This window comes from Grammomys surdaster, unplaced genomic scaffold (genome assembly GCF_004785775.1).
Source record: "Grammomys surdaster isolate TR1022 unplaced genomic scaffold, NIH_TR_1.0 169, whole genome shotgun sequence".
In the NCBI taxonomy this organism is placed as follows: Eukaryota; Metazoa; Chordata; class Mammalia; order Rodentia; family Muridae; genus Grammomys; species Grammomys surdaster.
Window position 1 is genome coordinate 12,079,970 of NW_021604617.1, and position 16,897 is coordinate 12,096,866.

General features: G+C 44.0%; 1 protein-coding gene across 2 annotated transcripts in view; it reads right to left on the bottom strand.

Annotated features, from left to right (window-relative positions):
* The window catches only part of Tnfrsf21 (TNF receptor superfamily member 21), a 67,583-nt gene extending 58,654 nt beyond the window's left edge, over positions 1-8,929 (bottom strand). The window contains exon 1 of one of the 2 annotated variants that reach the window (XM_028766630.1): positions 8,520-8,928. In XM_028766630.1, coding sequence (XP_028622463.1) covers positions 8,520-8,615 — 96 coding nt within the window. In that variant the 5' untranslated portion in view covers positions 8,616-8,928. Of the gene's footprint in view, positions 1-8,519 lie in introns of both variants that reach the window. The other variant, XM_028766631.1, reaches the window with a different exon arrangement.
* Positions 8,930-16,897: the final 7,968 nt, after the last annotated feature.

Sequence of the window (16,897 nt, forward strand, 5' to 3'; positions counted from 1 at the left end):
GAAGGGGGAATCTGGAAGGGGCTTCAGGAGGGAGCAATAAAATCAAAATATACTAAATGAAATTCTCTAAGGAGTAATTAAAACCTTTTTTTTTTTTTAATTTTTGCAGGTGGGAGTGAAGCTCAGTGGTTAAGCACTTGCTGCTCCTACAGAGGACTGGAATTTGGTTCCCAGAATCCATATTAGTGTCTCAAGACTGCTAGGAACTTGATTCTGGTGGAGATGTGATGACCTCTGAGGCCACCTGCCCTCCACCCCCAAATGAATACATGGTGTTGTGTTTGTTTTGTTTTTTTTTTTAATGCATCAGGCCATGTTATTACCCTCTTCTTTCTCCTGCACTGAATGATGTCTTCATACCTTTAAGGGTTCCACACAACACACAATCTCACTGCCTCTCCCCAGCCATAGTAATCAGAGATCAGGACACAGAGTCTGTCCTATACTGGGTCTATCCCGCATACCGTTCCCTTCCGCTGAAATCCACTCCCTTCTGCTTCATGGTGATTACCAGGAAACATCACCTTTTCTGTGAACTCCAAAGAGAGGCCATAGATAACCTGTCACTTCTATAGACCCACACCCTAACCATGCCTGTTACTTAATAGATAGTCCTTATGCTTTAGTAAGTTGATGAAGAACACAAATATACCCCTGTAGGAGAAAGAGAAATAACTACAGAAACAAAAGTGGGACAAAAATCAGCACAAACACACTAGTTGAGCTGTTCTGGAAACCTGTCACCTTTGCCTGTAAGTTTTCTTGCCTCGTACCCTCCTGCCTCTCTGATCTGTTGCCTAGCAGAGCTAAACCAAGTTTTCAGTGAAATCAGACGGTGGTCTTGTCACAACAGTTCTTGGAAGACCGGGATTCCGATCTCTTTTCTGGGACTAATAATCAAGTCATTGCTGTCCAAGTTTTGTCTTTCTCTGGTCTGCTAAGGTGACAGACAGGTATTTCAACAGATCTCAAAGCTCATTTAATTAGCTAGCTCCCTGCTCTTCCAACAATGTAGATGGGGGTCAATAAAGAGACCTATGCCTGGTCAATAGACAGAGAACAGAATATTGTACGTGCTCAGCACCCAACAGGACAGCTGTATCACAGCCCCTCCCCACCAGGTTCAGGTATCTCACGGAAGAGGGGAGGACAACACTTTTAAGATCCAAAGGATCGTATGACTATAGTGAAACAGTATTTGCTAGAAATGCCTGCCCTCTGCACACATGAACTCCTACTGGTTGGAACTGCATACACAAGACCTACACAAGAACAAGCCAACCAAAAGCATACGTGAGCAGGAGAGGAAGCCACGAAGTTTCACCTTAGCTGAGGCGCTATTGGGAATTGATGGCTGTTTGGGAAGGGAGACTCCATTTTCTTTGGGAATGGGACTCCTGAAAGGCTGTCCATGGCCCAGTAGATAGTCCTACACTCATGTACCTACAGGGGCATGACCTTAGTGGGTTTAGAGAAAGAGCACATGAAATGGGGAGATAAGGGTTGAGGAGGGGGTTGGGAGAAGTTGAAAGTGGGGGGGAGTGGAGGGCTGTGGATTTGATTGAAATATATCATTTGCATGTATGAAGCTCTCATTTTTTTTCCTCTAACAGCTTGCTTATGAAGGTCCCTCCAGTAACTGTGGCAACCTATCCATTATATTCATAGTACGAACCACTCAAATCATGGAATTAAATCCACTTCCCAGAGAACTGGAATAAAAAGTGAACAAATGCTAGTCATAGCTGGTGCGAGCTATTAACTTATCCCAAACAAATAGTCAGGCTGGCAGCAAGGAAGACCCTAGCAGGTCCTCAGGTGCTCAGAATAAGGACACAGAAACTAACTACCCAGCAAAGTGGAACCCACACCACAGTATTACTCATTAAGCAAATATTTTTCAAAGTGACCCAGGGCTGCAGGAGAGCAACACGCCCATTCCCTATTTATAACATTTCGATTTGCTGGAGTGTCTTTCCATCTCAACCGTGGCACCATGGTCCGTCAGAGTCACACCATAGGAAAATGCTTGCCCATGTCTCCATGCCCTCGCCTTTCAACTCCCACACACCATGCTCGCGCCAGTTTTGGCAAACCATCCAGGCACCACCGTGAAACTCAGAAAATAAAACAAGCATGTTCAAGTCTTGGGTAAAACCAATCCCTTTTAGAGGAAACAAAGGTATGGGAAATTGAAGTGAACCATCCCGTACCCAGTGAGCTAGATTTCATTCCTCTATTCAGAACTTAATAATGGGCAGAAGAGTCAAAACTTCCTCGAACCTTATTCTGAAATCTATACAATGGGACTAAAGCTGTGACCTCCGGGACTTGTATACTGTAATGCTTTACAGACAATATTAGATGCAGTAGTAAATACTCAATAAATGAGGACCATTTATATAATATATAAATGAGTATACTACATAATACTCTATATAATATATAAATTAAATAACATCCCAGTATACATGGTTACCAGCCATTTGCTTGGCACTCCTCCAAAGGCCATGAGCATAGGAGCTCTACTGACTTTACAGTTGCTCTCTTGAGTCCAGGGCACATGGCCACCCTCCCTGTCCTCGCCTAACTCCATAAGCCTGTGTTCCTTTTCCCTCCAGAGTTTTCAAATGGTGCCAAGCAACAGAGCCACCACTGTAGTCCTGGTTGCAGAAGAACAAAGGGAAAATTATATAGACATATCGCATATCTAGACTAGTCTTGTTCTGATTTGGATAGCCCTGTGCTTCTCCATTCTTTTTATTTGCCTTAGACCAGGGATGTGGCATGCACAGTCTGCAATTATTCTGAAGAGAGGATGAAAGGACATGGAGTAGCATCCTGCTAGCTTACCCAGCTCCTGCTGCATCCCACACCTTTCTGAGAGCCCACCGAGCACAACTTTCCGAACGCTACACACATACTGTCTCCAACCAGGACACACAGGACCCCAACTTCGGCACTCTTCATGGATGTGGATTGGGCATCTGCCTTCAGTCAGCAGCATGGTCATCAAAACCTCTCTCCATAGGCAGAGGCCCAACCCATATTTCTGGACATCTGCCAGCCTCCTCTAGGTTAATAACATTGTCCAACCAGGTGGCAACCTTCAAGCCAATTTAAGATCCTGTTGATTTTTAGGTATTTGACAAATATAAACACTGGGGAAAACCAGTGTTTATCCACGCTCTCTCATCCCTATTCCTAAAGAACACAAGTTCAGTGGCCTCTAATGAAGAAGCAACGAAGTCCAGCCTCCTGCTGACACTCAGTGGACCAGGCTGCTCCTGCTAATGTCCTCAGTTGTCATTCTATCTGTTCAAAATGTCTGCCATCTCATATGCCAAATGGATTCAACTCCAAATGACCACCGGACACCCACCAAAGCTATGAGTTAATCTGGGTTCTTCTAGTCACAGGAGAGAAGCACCTGAGTTTGCCAAGAAGTTGCTGGTGGTGACCTGGCGTTACCGCAATTTGCCAGGCCTGTGCAGGGGGGAAGCAAGCCAACAGAGTATTAGTGCTTTCTGGAAAATAGGCAGAGCTGTTTACGCAGGGAAAAGTCACTCAATTCATCCTGGCCCTTGAATAGTCTGATGATGCATCTCACTGTTTCCCGTTACCAAAAGAAAAAATAATAATAATAGTGAACTTCACATAAGCCAATTATGGTTTATATACTGGTTGAGTAAGCACAAAGCCAATTTGCAGCTTTTCTAACAAGCTTCCAAAGAAGCTTTGCTTCACCTCAATACTGTGTCAAGTGCAAAGTCAAGGTGTGATGTCCCTAAATTCCAGCCTCCAATGAAGAGAAGATACCAGCTACTCACCAGACCCAGCCCAGAAGCCAAACCCCTGAATACTGGGGAAGGCTGCAGCAAACTACCCCCAAAATATGGCATTTACTATGCTTGCTTTACCTAATTGATAGACATTGTCCAAATGTATAGTCAGTGGACCTGTGTCTATGTAATTACAGAAGCTTTTTTCTTTCATACTAAGTATACATCTTATTTGAAAAAATAGTTTTCTTGGAGATTCAGCTTAATTTCTTAATTGTGCTGGAGGCTCTGTCTGTCTGTCTGTCTGTCTGTGACTGGACCTGAGAGCCGGACATATACCATTAGTCCAAATGAGAAAGCCTGACCCTATCCTACACTTTGTGGGGATAACTTATGGGGTAAAATCAGAAGTTGTTTATTGCAGTAGACACTCTGGGTTGCTTGTACTTCCTCATTACACAATTTCCCATAAGTCAACTAAGATGCATTATTCCAAGATTGGAAAGTTTTGTAAAACAGAAGTGTTTCCCTCCTCTGACAGATTTCATAGTTTGAAGATATGAACACCACATCTGTGTCTCTCTTGGGGTCTAGCGTGCTCATCCATTGATCCATTGACAGCTGCCACATGTTTTATACCCATAGAAACTAGCTTCATGCCAAGGTTCTAATCCCACTTCATCACTGGGCTTCCACTGCCTAGGATGCCGCCTCTGCACCATGTAGACTTGGTAAAATGAAAAATAGTCACTTCCTCAGTGTAGGCTGGTTTTTCCCTCAGCCAAACTGCGTGGGGTGTTAGATCAGTAACGGCTTAGATTCCCTCCCAGCTTCCACAGTCTAAGATGCTACATTAAAGTATACAAAGGGAGAAAGCCCTCTGTGCATATGCCAGCTCTGATTTCATGTTCTAATTGAATTTGTCACCAAGCCTTGGACTTGAGCACCCCACCCCACCTCAGATGACCTCACACGAACACCCCTGCCTAGGCAGATAGCCATGTGTTGTGGTAGGTGACAGTCAGAAGGTAGAACTCAGTAGCAGTGGCCAACAATAACACTTGGGACTCTCCAGGCAGATAGTCTGATGATGTGGCCGACTATTTCCCACCAGCAAAAGAAAAAAAATAATAAGAAATAATGTCTTTCTTTAGGGGACCAGAAATGGTGAAATGCCAGCTGCCTAGGAAAGGACTGGCCAAACAGCTAGACAACCTACTAAGTAAATGTCCCCTGTGTCTGCAATTCTTTTCCCCTTCCCTTTCCTCTCTCCAACCTCTCTCTCATGTAGCAACCTTGCACAACTCAAATTCATGGCGTCACTTTCAATTGCTGTTACATAGATTACATATGAGTGTGCGTGTGTGTGTGTGTGTAATACATATTTGTATATATGTGTGTGTTTTGTGTACATATTATTCACACACACACACACACACATATATATATCCCTTAGTTTCCCCACGTTTCTAATTTTTTGTCTAGGGCTGAGGCTGAGGTTGCCTCTTCTGTGTTAACCCATCTACTGGTGTTATCTCTGTTCAGGTCCTGCTTAGCAGCCATGTTGTTGAGACTTCATGTGTGAAGTTTCCCTGACATATTCAGGAGACACAATCTTACAGCAGACTTCTGTTCCTCTGGCTTTTAGAATATTTCCACTCCTTCTTCTATGTTCCCTGTGCCTTTCGTGCAGGAATTCTCAGTCTGTGGATAATAGTGGTTTCCAAAGCTTCAAATCCAGTGTCTTTACCAAGAAGGTTGCTTTTCTCTCTTGACCGGCCCTTGCAATCAGTCTCTCTGAATAGTCAAAACAAGCTCCCTAAAGGCAAGAGTCACCTCCAACTGCATCCAACGTTGCAGTAAGCAAGTCTTTCTAGGACAATCCCTAAACCACTGCAAATCTAAATGTCTCATTTACAGAACTTTGGCCTGGAACGTGTACGCTGTGTTTCAGTTTGTGAGTAACTTCCAAACTTGATATGGTCACAACAATCCATCAGCAACAGAAATGCAAGCAGCGAGAACGACTCATTCCAAAGGTCCTTGTGTATGTCTCACTTATATTCTCCAATTAATCAAGCCAACGCCTCAACTCTCCGCCAGCGATCCTTCTCCGTCCTTACATCCACCAAGCAACTTGATGTTGTGAAACGGACAGTATGGTACCCGGATGAGAGAGTGTGGGACCCAAGGAGTTCCAACCCAGAGTCACCACATACTACAACAGACCAGGAAGACTATTGGAGACTATTTTCTTACCCGCAGAATGGAGGGGACACCTGCTTGACAGGGATGGTGAAATACTCTGTGTAAACTACCTTGCTGCTCTCTCAATAAGTTCATACAATATTTATACATATCAGAGCCTATAGTAAGCTTTTGTGTAGCTAGTTCATCATGCTAATAAAAGAAAAAGAGCCACAAAAATAAAAATAACAAAGACTTCTACGAAAAACTGGGAGAAGGGTCATTGAAAGCCACAGTGAGACTGGCATTGTTATCTAAGGACACTGTATAGGCACAGTATTAGCTTCCTGTATCCCCTATTATTCTTCTAAGTACCCCACACCATATTTACTTGAGCTACCCTACCTGGTGTCTGCCATTAATGCAGCCAAGATTGCTAATGGGGCAAATTCTCCTGAGAACAAAGTCACCAGATCACTATTGTACACAAAAAACAGAGCCCGTCCTGATGACTGGACTGTTAAAGTGGGGGTGGGGGAGAAGGTCCTCACAGAGCTCCCAAGGGTTCCTGGCGTATCCTCACACTTCAGGATGATTGGCTCCCCTTTCTACTATTCCATCAATTTAAATGAAGCCTTTTTGCCGTAGTTACCAGGAGGTCAAGAGACCCTTGATCAAGATCAAGAGTCATCACCTTGAGATTGTCTCTAAAAACCCTTCATAAACTTCATTTAACTGTCAAGCTTACGCTGTCAGGTCATCAGTTGTAAATCTGGGTGCAATGTGTGGGTATGTTGAGTTTGATCGTTTAATAAAAGGAGCTGGGCCCTTTCTTGGTTAGTTAAAACATTCGTTTTCACTATACTGAGAACTTCAAGTACCTATTTCATGCTAAAAGATATAAAAAATAATAATCCAAACGACTATACATTGAGCAGTAACTTCAGACTGGATGTGCGAGTGGACTGATCTACAAGAATTGTATTTGTGCCGGGCGGGGGCACACAGCAGCCTATGCTGGTCTAAGGTGTTTAGAAGGAAGTTGGCAAGGGACCTAACTCTGATCATTAGGATCAGTGCGCCATCAACTCTCTCAATCTGAGACTGTCAATTCAAGTCCACTGTCCCAAGGACTCTCTGGTTGTTTACTATCCACACTTGTTTAAAGGACATAGACTTTGCCATTGTTATAAAAGGACAGAAAGGAGTCTCCCAGGGGACACTGAGATTTACCTCATAAATGCTAAGAACAACAAACTCACTCTCTCTCTCTCTCTCTCTCTCTCTCTCTCTCTCTCTCTCTCTCTCCCCTAAACATAGAGAGGAACCAGAGTGTCTGTAGAATGAATTCCCAGGCCATAGCAACTGTAATGCCTTGAGATGGAAGCAGTAGATCTTGGCTGGCCAGGCAGTAAGCCCTTTAGGGGAAGGAGACAAGAGGCCTGCCTTCCCTTACACAGCCCAACCAGGAAAACAAGCACTTTTTTGTTTTTGTTTAGTTTTTAGTTAACGATCTTCATCCTCCCTGCAGGGATAAAAGATATGGCTGGTTTATGGCGTCTCAAGGGTTTGAATTCAAATTTTCTTCCACCTAATTCCCCACTTGGCCCCAATATTGGAAATAAAGGGCCAGCTGGGGCTAAGTTTTGGATAAGGGATGATGTCAGGCTTTGATCAGATAAAGTGATGGAGGATTGCGATCGGGGCACGCCCCAGATTTGGGTACTGAGAGAGCCTGCATCATCTTGCGTGGTGACATGTCTAAACACAGACAAGGAGATATAAGAAAAGGATGGAGAAAATTAATCCTCCTTTATGTAGCTCTTTCCCATCCCCCCTCTACTGAGAGCCACAGCGCCGGTTGGCTCCAAGCCGGTGCTTTAGAGGCGCCTGGGTCTCTGGGTCCTTCTTCTCCTCCCGCCCCTTCTTCTTCTTCTTTTGGCGTGCAGAAATCAGGACCCATCTGAGCCAAGAGGGAGGAGAGAAGCAAGGAAGCTGAAGCACAGGGTGGCCTGCACCCTACTCCGGAATGCCTCGCGCGCGGAAGCATGCAGCAGTTGCTCGCGTCCGGAGCGCACGGTCCCGCTGTCTCTACTGCGGTAGCATCCGGACATGACATTGCAGTAGCGACAAAGCAGCGGCCACAACTGGTAGCTGGCAACTGACAGGACTACTCGGGCCTCACGCGGCGCCAAGGGTCTGGCGGCGAATAATATTGGGGTGAGGCTGGGTGTTGGGGTGTGAGATAGGCCGAGTCGGGGGCAAAAGCCCTGAGATGCGCAGGACGACGGGGCGGCCACCTCTCGCGCCTCCTCCAAGCAGCCAGATTGCAAGAAAAATAATTCTTTAACACTCCCTAGTCTCAGCTCACCCCACAAAAAAGATGATCTAGTAGGAGTCCTCCTCCGTCTGGCTATTGCCTTGTAACCAACCCTTCCAACCGGCTGGTCCCAACGCACGCCTCCCTCACTACGGGCCCGAGGACCCGCCCGGCTCCCGGACACAGGCTCGAACACAGCGGCCACTCTAGGGTCCCCTCCGATCGCTCACCAGGAGAAGAGAGCCGGCGACCATCGTGGCTCCGACTTTGCGGGCGATGCAGCTGCAAGAGGCGAGGGCGGTGATGTTGCTTGCCGAGGTCCCCATGGCTGAGCCTGGGACTCACAGCGGCACCCAGGGCGCTCGGCCCCACGGCAGCTGGAATCGGTGGCTGTTACTGCCCAGCGCCGCATCCACCGCCGCCCCACGGGCGGTGAGCCCATCTACCTCCAGCAGCCCATGTGCACTGCAGCAACCAGGCGGCCAGGCGGAAGAGGAGGCAGCAGGGAGGTTCGGAAAGGCGCTCAGCACCTGCCCAGGGGCTCTGGCACCCGGGCAGGGAGAAGCAGGCGCGCTTGCAACCCACGCCTCCCGGTACTCTCCAGCGACAGTGGCTGCCGAGAACCAGGGAGCAGGGCGAGCCGCGACAGTGCTAAAGAGCGACTTCCCATAGCGAAGCTTCCAGCCACCACCAACCACTCGCCTCCTCCGCTGCCCAGACCGGCCGGCGAGGGACTGAGTCGGATGGACACTCAGCTCGGGGACACACGTGGTGGCGCCGAAGGGGCGGAGAACGACCCTTTGTGATGTCACCCGGGAGGAGGCCGGGCTCTTTGTGCAGATGGAAAGAACTCCAGGAGCTCCAGAGACCGAGGGAAGGAGAGGGAGCCCCTTGGCGTTAGCCGGAGGAATTGCATTTGCTTGTTAGCCTGCGAGTCCTGCACACAACCCTCACCCTGACTTAACTTAAAAAAAAAAAAATGATTCCAAGTAGATTGTATGTAAAGCAGAGATTATTTTATTTTCCTAACATAAATATTAACAACAGCCAACATAACTTGAACATAATGGCGCATGCCTGTATTTTCATTTGCCAGGAAAGCTGAGGGAAGAGAATTTGGAGTTGGAGGAAATGTCTGAGCTACACAGAGAACCCATATCTAATGCATAAATGTGAATGAATGAATGAATGAATGAATGAATGAATGAATGAATGAATGAATGAATGAACGAACGAATGAACGACCTGAGAATAATGGTGTCATTAAGCATTCTGTAGGGTGAGATGAAATTCTCCAGTTCCAGGCCAGCCAAAGTTGGAGTTCTATACAAGCCTGGCTTACAGAGCAAAATTCAGTCCCAAAAATTAATTAATTAATCAAACAGACTAGGAAAAAAACCAACAATCGTGGAGGAACTTACAGCAACTGCAAGACACAAAGAGACTTGTGTGTTCGTTCCCAAACTCTGCTGTGTTTTGGGGTGTCCTGGGGTCTCACACTGGACCAAGAGGAAAAAACAAGTGTAGTCTCTGAGTTTACCTGTGGCTCCTCCTGCCTGCTTCCCGACAACAGACCCGATGTAACCAGCTGCCTCCTCCCCTCTCCTGCAATAGCTGTATTCCTGAAACTGTGAGCCAGAACGAACCTCAACTCTCTCAGTTTGCTTTTGTTGGGTATTTAATCTCAGCAGTGAGGAACCTGTACAGAGACAACGCTAAACAGCCCTGAAAGGAAGGTGCCGTGATAGAGGTCCTATCTCCTTCCTTGTCGGTTACTACATTGAGAGTTGGTTCTTTTTCTCCGCATTCTTTGGAAGAAAGAGATGTATTTACAAATAAATATGAGGATTAATCCTACTCTCATCTTTCAAACATCTGCCAGTTTAAAAAGAAAAAAAGCTTGACCATAAACTCTTAAGGGGAAAGCTATAATATTGAATTTCCAGTAAATTAAAAAGTTCTGAAAAATACTATCCTTAAATACAGGATTTGGGGAAGAGGGGGAGTGATATTTCAACTTGAAATTCTCAAGCTCTCTCTGAGGCTTCCAAAAGTGAGGTGGAGGTGGAGGTGGAGGTTACTATGTCTTCATATATAATAGGGCCAATTAATTCTTCAAAAATTCAAATTATTGGCCACTATAACCATAGGTCTTTTTGTTTAAAAGGAAACAAAGTGAGATATTTTTTAAAAGGGGTCAGCCGACACCTTGCAAACAAATATGAATTACTTGAGGCAGCGTGTGGTTTGTACTTCCAAGCTGGGAGAATTTAATTTGAGTAACTGCGGTTCTGACCTGTTCATTTTCTTTGTTCTTTGTATTGCTTTCATGTTCCATCAAGTCCTTATGAGGAACTAATCATCTGAGTTCAAATTTTCACGTGCCTTTGGGTCTGAGTTTGGTTTGGTTGGCTTACTGCTTTTTTGGTTTTGTTTTAGGCAAGGTCTTGCTGCGTAGCTCAGGTTAGCCTCCAGTAGACGGCCATCCTCCTCCTTCAGCCTCCATTTGAATTACAACCGAGCAATCGCTATGCCCCTTATTGAAATATATTCAGTTCATCTTGCTTACTGCCAATTAAGAAAAAAAAAACCCTTGTTATGCATCACAAACAAACAAAAACTATTGAATCTAGCATGTTTAAAAATAGAGAAATGTCTTTCATTTTACGCTGTAAAATGCTTTAATTACTTCCCAGCCACATATTCAATATGGCCGTGCGGATGTCCTTACTTACTTATAAACAGTGAATATTCAACCATAAATAATGGATTTTCTGCCCAAGCTCCAAAGAAAGGGAAGGTAAGTATTAATAAAACATGACAATAGCTAAAATGGAGAGATACAAATGAGGCCAAGCTGGGTAAAACCAATCCTATCTTTGCCGTAAAATAACTGCCTCTGACCACCAGCCGAATTGAAACTTTGCATACTTCTTCCAGTACGGCAGAAATCGGCTTCCCTAGCCTCAAGCTCACCATCCCATTTCCTTGATATATTGCCAATCGATGTATTTTTCGATGTTTCCACACACCCCTCCCCCATTTTCTAGTTAAAACCCCTGAGTGCTGAAGGCGGCAGCAGTTTTTGCCATCTTCTCCTCTGTTTGATATTTCTAAACTCTGTCCTAATTCTTCCTTTAGGAAACTGTAGGAAATTTTCAGTTGGGGGAGGGGGCGGGATGGGGGAGGTGCTGGAGAACCGGCTATGCAGTTAAGAGCTGTGAAGGAGACAGGGGGCGGAGTAAAGCAGGGGCGGGACTATAGTGGGAGGGGAAAAATAAAATAGAGGGAGAGGAGGGAAGAGGCATAAATAAGACTAAGTGTGTTTGAAAAGGCCAAAGGAAATGGTATTTCTCGTTTACTTAAAGATATACACATAACGGGGCATGGCTAAGTGGTTAAAAGCACTAACTGCTCTTGAAGACGACACAGGCTGTCTCCGTCACTCATATGGCTGCTCACAACTGTCTGTAAATCCAGTTCCAGGGGACCTGATGCCCTCTTCTAACTTTCTCAGGAATCAAACACACATGTCCTGCTTGTACATGCATGCGGACAAAACATACACATATAATAGAACTCTAAAAAGAATACGTGTAGTGTGTGTGTGTGTGTGTGTGTGTGTGTATGTAATATATATATAAAGGTGTAAGTATTGCATACGTGTGCTTTAGAAAGGCGTTACACCAACTTGGGCTATAATGATCCCTGCAAGAGCCGTAAACTTTCTAGTTCCAGGTATGAAAAACCTCTGAGTTGTTGGTCAGAAAAGTTCAAGAGGTTTCTGCTACTTCTCTTTGTTGCCTCCCAGAACTTGATGTTAAAACCATATGGCTAAAGACAACACACACTTTGGACACAGGACTTGGAAGAATCAAACGGGAACTGACCTGGAAGCCTCTCTGAGGACTAGGTCTCATAGTAAAAAGGGAGAAAAGCCACAGCCATCTGTAACTCCAGTTCCAAAGGATCTGACGCCCTCTGCTGGCCTCTTTGAGCACCAGCCATGCAAGGGGTGCACAGTTAGAAGCAGTCAAGAGACCTATGCATATAAAATGAATAAATGCCTCAAAAAAAAAAAAAAAAGAAGAGGTCATAAAATTTGGAAGGGACTGGTTGGGGGAGGAGTCAGGATGAGAAGGGTGGAAATGAGGGAAGTACAGTATTCATGTATGAAATTCCATAAAATATTAAATTTTAAAAAAAGAGCATTTGCTGCTCTTGCGAGAATCTGGATTTGATTCCCAGCACCCACAAAGCAGTTCAGAATCATCTATAACTCCAGTTCCAGACGATCCAACAAACACCCTCTTCTGACCTCTATGGACACCAGGCATGCGCATGGTATACATGTATGCATACAAGAAAAACACTCACATACATAATACAAATAAGTCTATTTTTTAAAATAGAGGTCCATATGGCTGTTTGGAGGCAAACAACTGTTTTCTGATGGGACGTAGAAGAAAATTTGTGTCTGGTCCTGTAATTCTATTTAAAAGCCTAGGCTGAGCTAGGGTGAAGTGGATTTAACAAGACTAAGGTTGAACACTAAAATGTGTGTGAAGCCAAGTTCAAAGGGAGAAAGGACATGAAAAGCTGATTAAGCAGGAGTGAAGTTGTTCTGTTTCCACATGCCCTGCATATCTCTGTATGTACATGTACACAGCACTGCTGTGTGGCGTGGATCCAAGAAGAATCTTTCTTTCCTTTGAAAAACCCCACCATCTCCTCTCCAGAGGAGAAGGTTAGTTAAGAGCACAGCATAGCACCAGGGATAAGCGCCTGTCTGTCATAATATTCGAGGTCCAGGGTTCAATACCCACCTCTGCAAAAGAAGAGAGAGGTAGGGAGAGGGAGACAGAGGGGGAGAAGGGGAGAGGGAGAAAGAGGGAGAGGGAGAGAGGCATAGAGAGAAGGACAGAGACAGAATGTGTGTAAGTCAAGGAGTGTATCTATAGCATAGGTAAGTATGGTTGGTAGGAACCGCCACTGTCCCCATGTTAACACACACATCCTATTTTCAGCTGACAGTGTGGCTGCCCAGAGTAAGAGGATGCATTTTCTACCCCTGGTACTGCACGTGACTAAAGATCTGTCCAATCAGAATTGTATGTTCATTCCTTCCAGAAAAGCTCCCATTGGCTAAGGCTGAGTAAGTTATCATCCACCCATTCATATGGTATCTCTAAGACTGGCTAATCCCATATTGACTCAAATTGACTTCTATCTCCTGGCTCAGTCAAGCCTCTTTCCTGGATGGTTACTTATCTCTCCTGCTAGTTTTTCTGTGGTCTCTCAGCCCTTCAATAAATCAATTCTTCGTGTGCTTAAAAAAAAAATCTTCGGGAAGTTTCAAGAGCCACATCAAATGGCACTTTACCTACAGAACTTTCTCTACATTTACTGTAGAAGACACCAATCCTTTTCTAGTTTCCCCTCACAGGGCTCAGAAGTGTCATGTGTGATATTATCCTATGGCCAGTTTACCTTTGTGTGCCTATCCTAGCCTTTGAGGTCCTTGAAGGCAGAGTACATGTCTTAATTTTTGAATCTCCATAGTCAAAATTGGAAGTAATGACCTCACTCAATAAATATTTGTTAAGTGAAACGACTTTGAAAGGTTGGCAGCAATGGAGTAGTTAACATATGGGATACGCCAAGCTTTTCCAAGACTTAAACATTCCAAGCTGTGGAGAAACAGAAAAGCTTTCATCTAGGGTATACCAATGTCCTGCTCAGTCCTGGACTCAGATTAAACAACTTCTTGATGGCTCTGATTCTCTACAACAACTCACTGAACAGCCTTCTGTTCTTTGGTCTCAGGTGGAATCTCCACCCGTCAGTGGCACATCGCAAGATCGAGTGCCCATTCGTGAGTTTGATCAGGTCTCTGTGACTACTGCAACAAAGACAGCAGCCTTGGATAAGATCAAGTGGGAATAGGATTGCAGAGTCAGCATTATTCCAGAGGCTTCCTTCTCTCTTTGATGATAAAGAAGGAATGATTTGAAAAGTAAAATGGCCAGACTAACTAGAAGGCGTCACACCTCTGTTTTGTTCTCTAGAACAGTGGGGGTGATTGTGCCTAAGGTTTCCTGAAGGAATACTGGTCAATAATAGGTACAATGCTGTGCAAAAAGGTGCTTGCCTGGAAATACTCATCTCATGTGCTCTTAGGAGTCCTACCTGTAACTTTTCATTTTACCGTAAGCTTAGGGGTGTTGGTTATTGTTGTTTGTTTTGTTTTTCTGAGACAGGGTCTCATAAACATAGTCTTTGTTGACCTAGAACATGATTCGTAGATCAGGTTGGCCCTGAACTTTCAGAGATCTGTCTTCCTCCCTAGTGATGAAGCTAAAGGTATGCACAGATAGGCCAAGATTTATTTTTATTTTAATTTACGTGTGTCTGCGTGTGTTTGTGTGTGTGTGTGTGTGTGTGTGTGTGTATGTGTGTGTGTTCTGTGTATAGGTACCCTCACAGGCCAGAAGAGAATATCCAATTCCCTGTAGCATGTTGTAAGGTCTCCCCCATACCCCCAATCCCCTGGAAACCATACATGCATCTTAGCTGCAGGCACCCTAAATAGCTAAGCCATCTCTTCGACATTCTATTATCTATCTACCTATCTATCTATCTATCTATCTATCTATCTATCTATCTATCTACCTATCTTAGCTTGACTTTCACATTAACAAACAGTGCGATTTAGGATAAATCTCTGCCCTTCCCTGTATCTATTTGAGATAGCTTTTAGACTATTTTTACTTTTATGTTTGGCCTGAATGTATGTATGTGCCCTGTATGTGTGCCTGGTACCCTCAGAGGCCAGGAGAAGATGTCAAATACACTGGACTAGAGTTACTGATGGTTGTGAGCCACTTTGTAGGTGCTGGAAACCAAACTCTGGTGCTCTGCAAGAGCAACAAGTGCTCTTTACCAATAAGCCATCCCCCCATCCCTCCAGTCCTCTGGTATTTTAAGCTTCTTTAAATACAAAATGATAGATATGGATTAACTGTGTGTGTGTATGTGGTGTGTGTGTGTATGTGTGTGTGTTGGTGGTGGTAGTGATCAACCCAAGGCTTCATGCATGCACTCTGCCACTGAGTACATCCTATTCCTAAGTCATTTTTAAATATCTTTTCTGCTACTGAAATTCTAAAACACTAACTGGAAAACATCCTATGAATGTTTTCTCCTGGTTATGAATTGTGTAGGCTGTATGAAGAAGGAGATACAAGAGTAAAGAAGGAACTGTTTGAACAAGGGCTCTGAGCAGATGCAGGAAGACTTAATCTGTCTGTCATTATAGGTGTCTCAACACAAACCCATACAGTAAAAAAATTTATACTTTTCATCTCTCTGATTAAAGATGACTACCCTACTTAGTACTACTCTACAAGTTGTCAACTTGATACAACCTAGAGTCACCTGAGGAGGAAGTTTCCATTTTCAGCTGAGAAATCTCTTCGATTCTATTGACCTGTGGCCATGTCTCATAGAGAATGTCATGACTGATTGATATGGGAGGACCCATCCCACTGTGGGCGGCATCACCCCTACGCAAATGGGCCTGAATTATATAAGGTCAGCCAGCAAGCAACATTCCCTCATGGCTCCAGCATCCGGACTAGAGTTCTTACCTTGACTTCTTTCAGTTATGTACTGTGACCCAGAAGAGCAAACTAAACATGTCCTTTTCTCCTCTTAAGTTGCTTTTGGTAAGAGTGTTTTATCACAGCAACAAAAAGAAAACTAGAACAATGACAAACATTGAGCAAAACAACAAAAATAAATTCAAAATATACATACACATAAAGAAATGAATATATTTCAAGAGACTTGATTATCATTTGCAGTATATATATTCTTTCAAAATCTTTGGGGGGAAAAACACAAAACTCAGGAAATTTGACATGCTCCTCAATAACCAATAGGCTAGTGAAATAATTAAAAGAGAAATTAAGAATGATCTTGAGGCAAATGGAAGTGGAGAGGCAACACAGCGAAGCCTGTGAGATGCTCAGAGGTTTTAAGAAGTGGGTTTAGATCAATATAAGTGCTTACATCAAAAGAAGAGAGATGTGAAAACGCAGATACTTTGATGTTAATTCAAGGGACTGACTTTTGAAAATATGAAATAGTCTCCTATATTTTAAATATGAAAGAATAAAGGTTTTGTTTTGTTAAGTGAAAAAAACTCTTATTATTTTTAATTTAAAGAATTTGTGTTGGGCAGAAAAATGGTTCAATTGGTAAAAGACACTGTCTCCCCAAAAGTTGTCTTCTAACGGACACATACTCCATGGTACAAGCCAGTGTATACGATACACACACACACACCAAAATAAAATAATATAATACAATATAAAATAGTATGATATAAAATAAAAATTCAGGAGCTCATCAGTTAAAAACACTTGCTGTGTGACCATGGGATCAAGGGTTCAGATCCCAGTGTTCGCCTAATAAGCCAGGTGTGGTTTTGATCATGCTTACATGAGCCCAGAAGTTAAAGAGGAAGAGACAGGAGGATCCCTGGAGCTTGATGACTTCCTGGCAAACAGAAATGAATGTTGCAGGTACAATTTAAAAAAAAAAT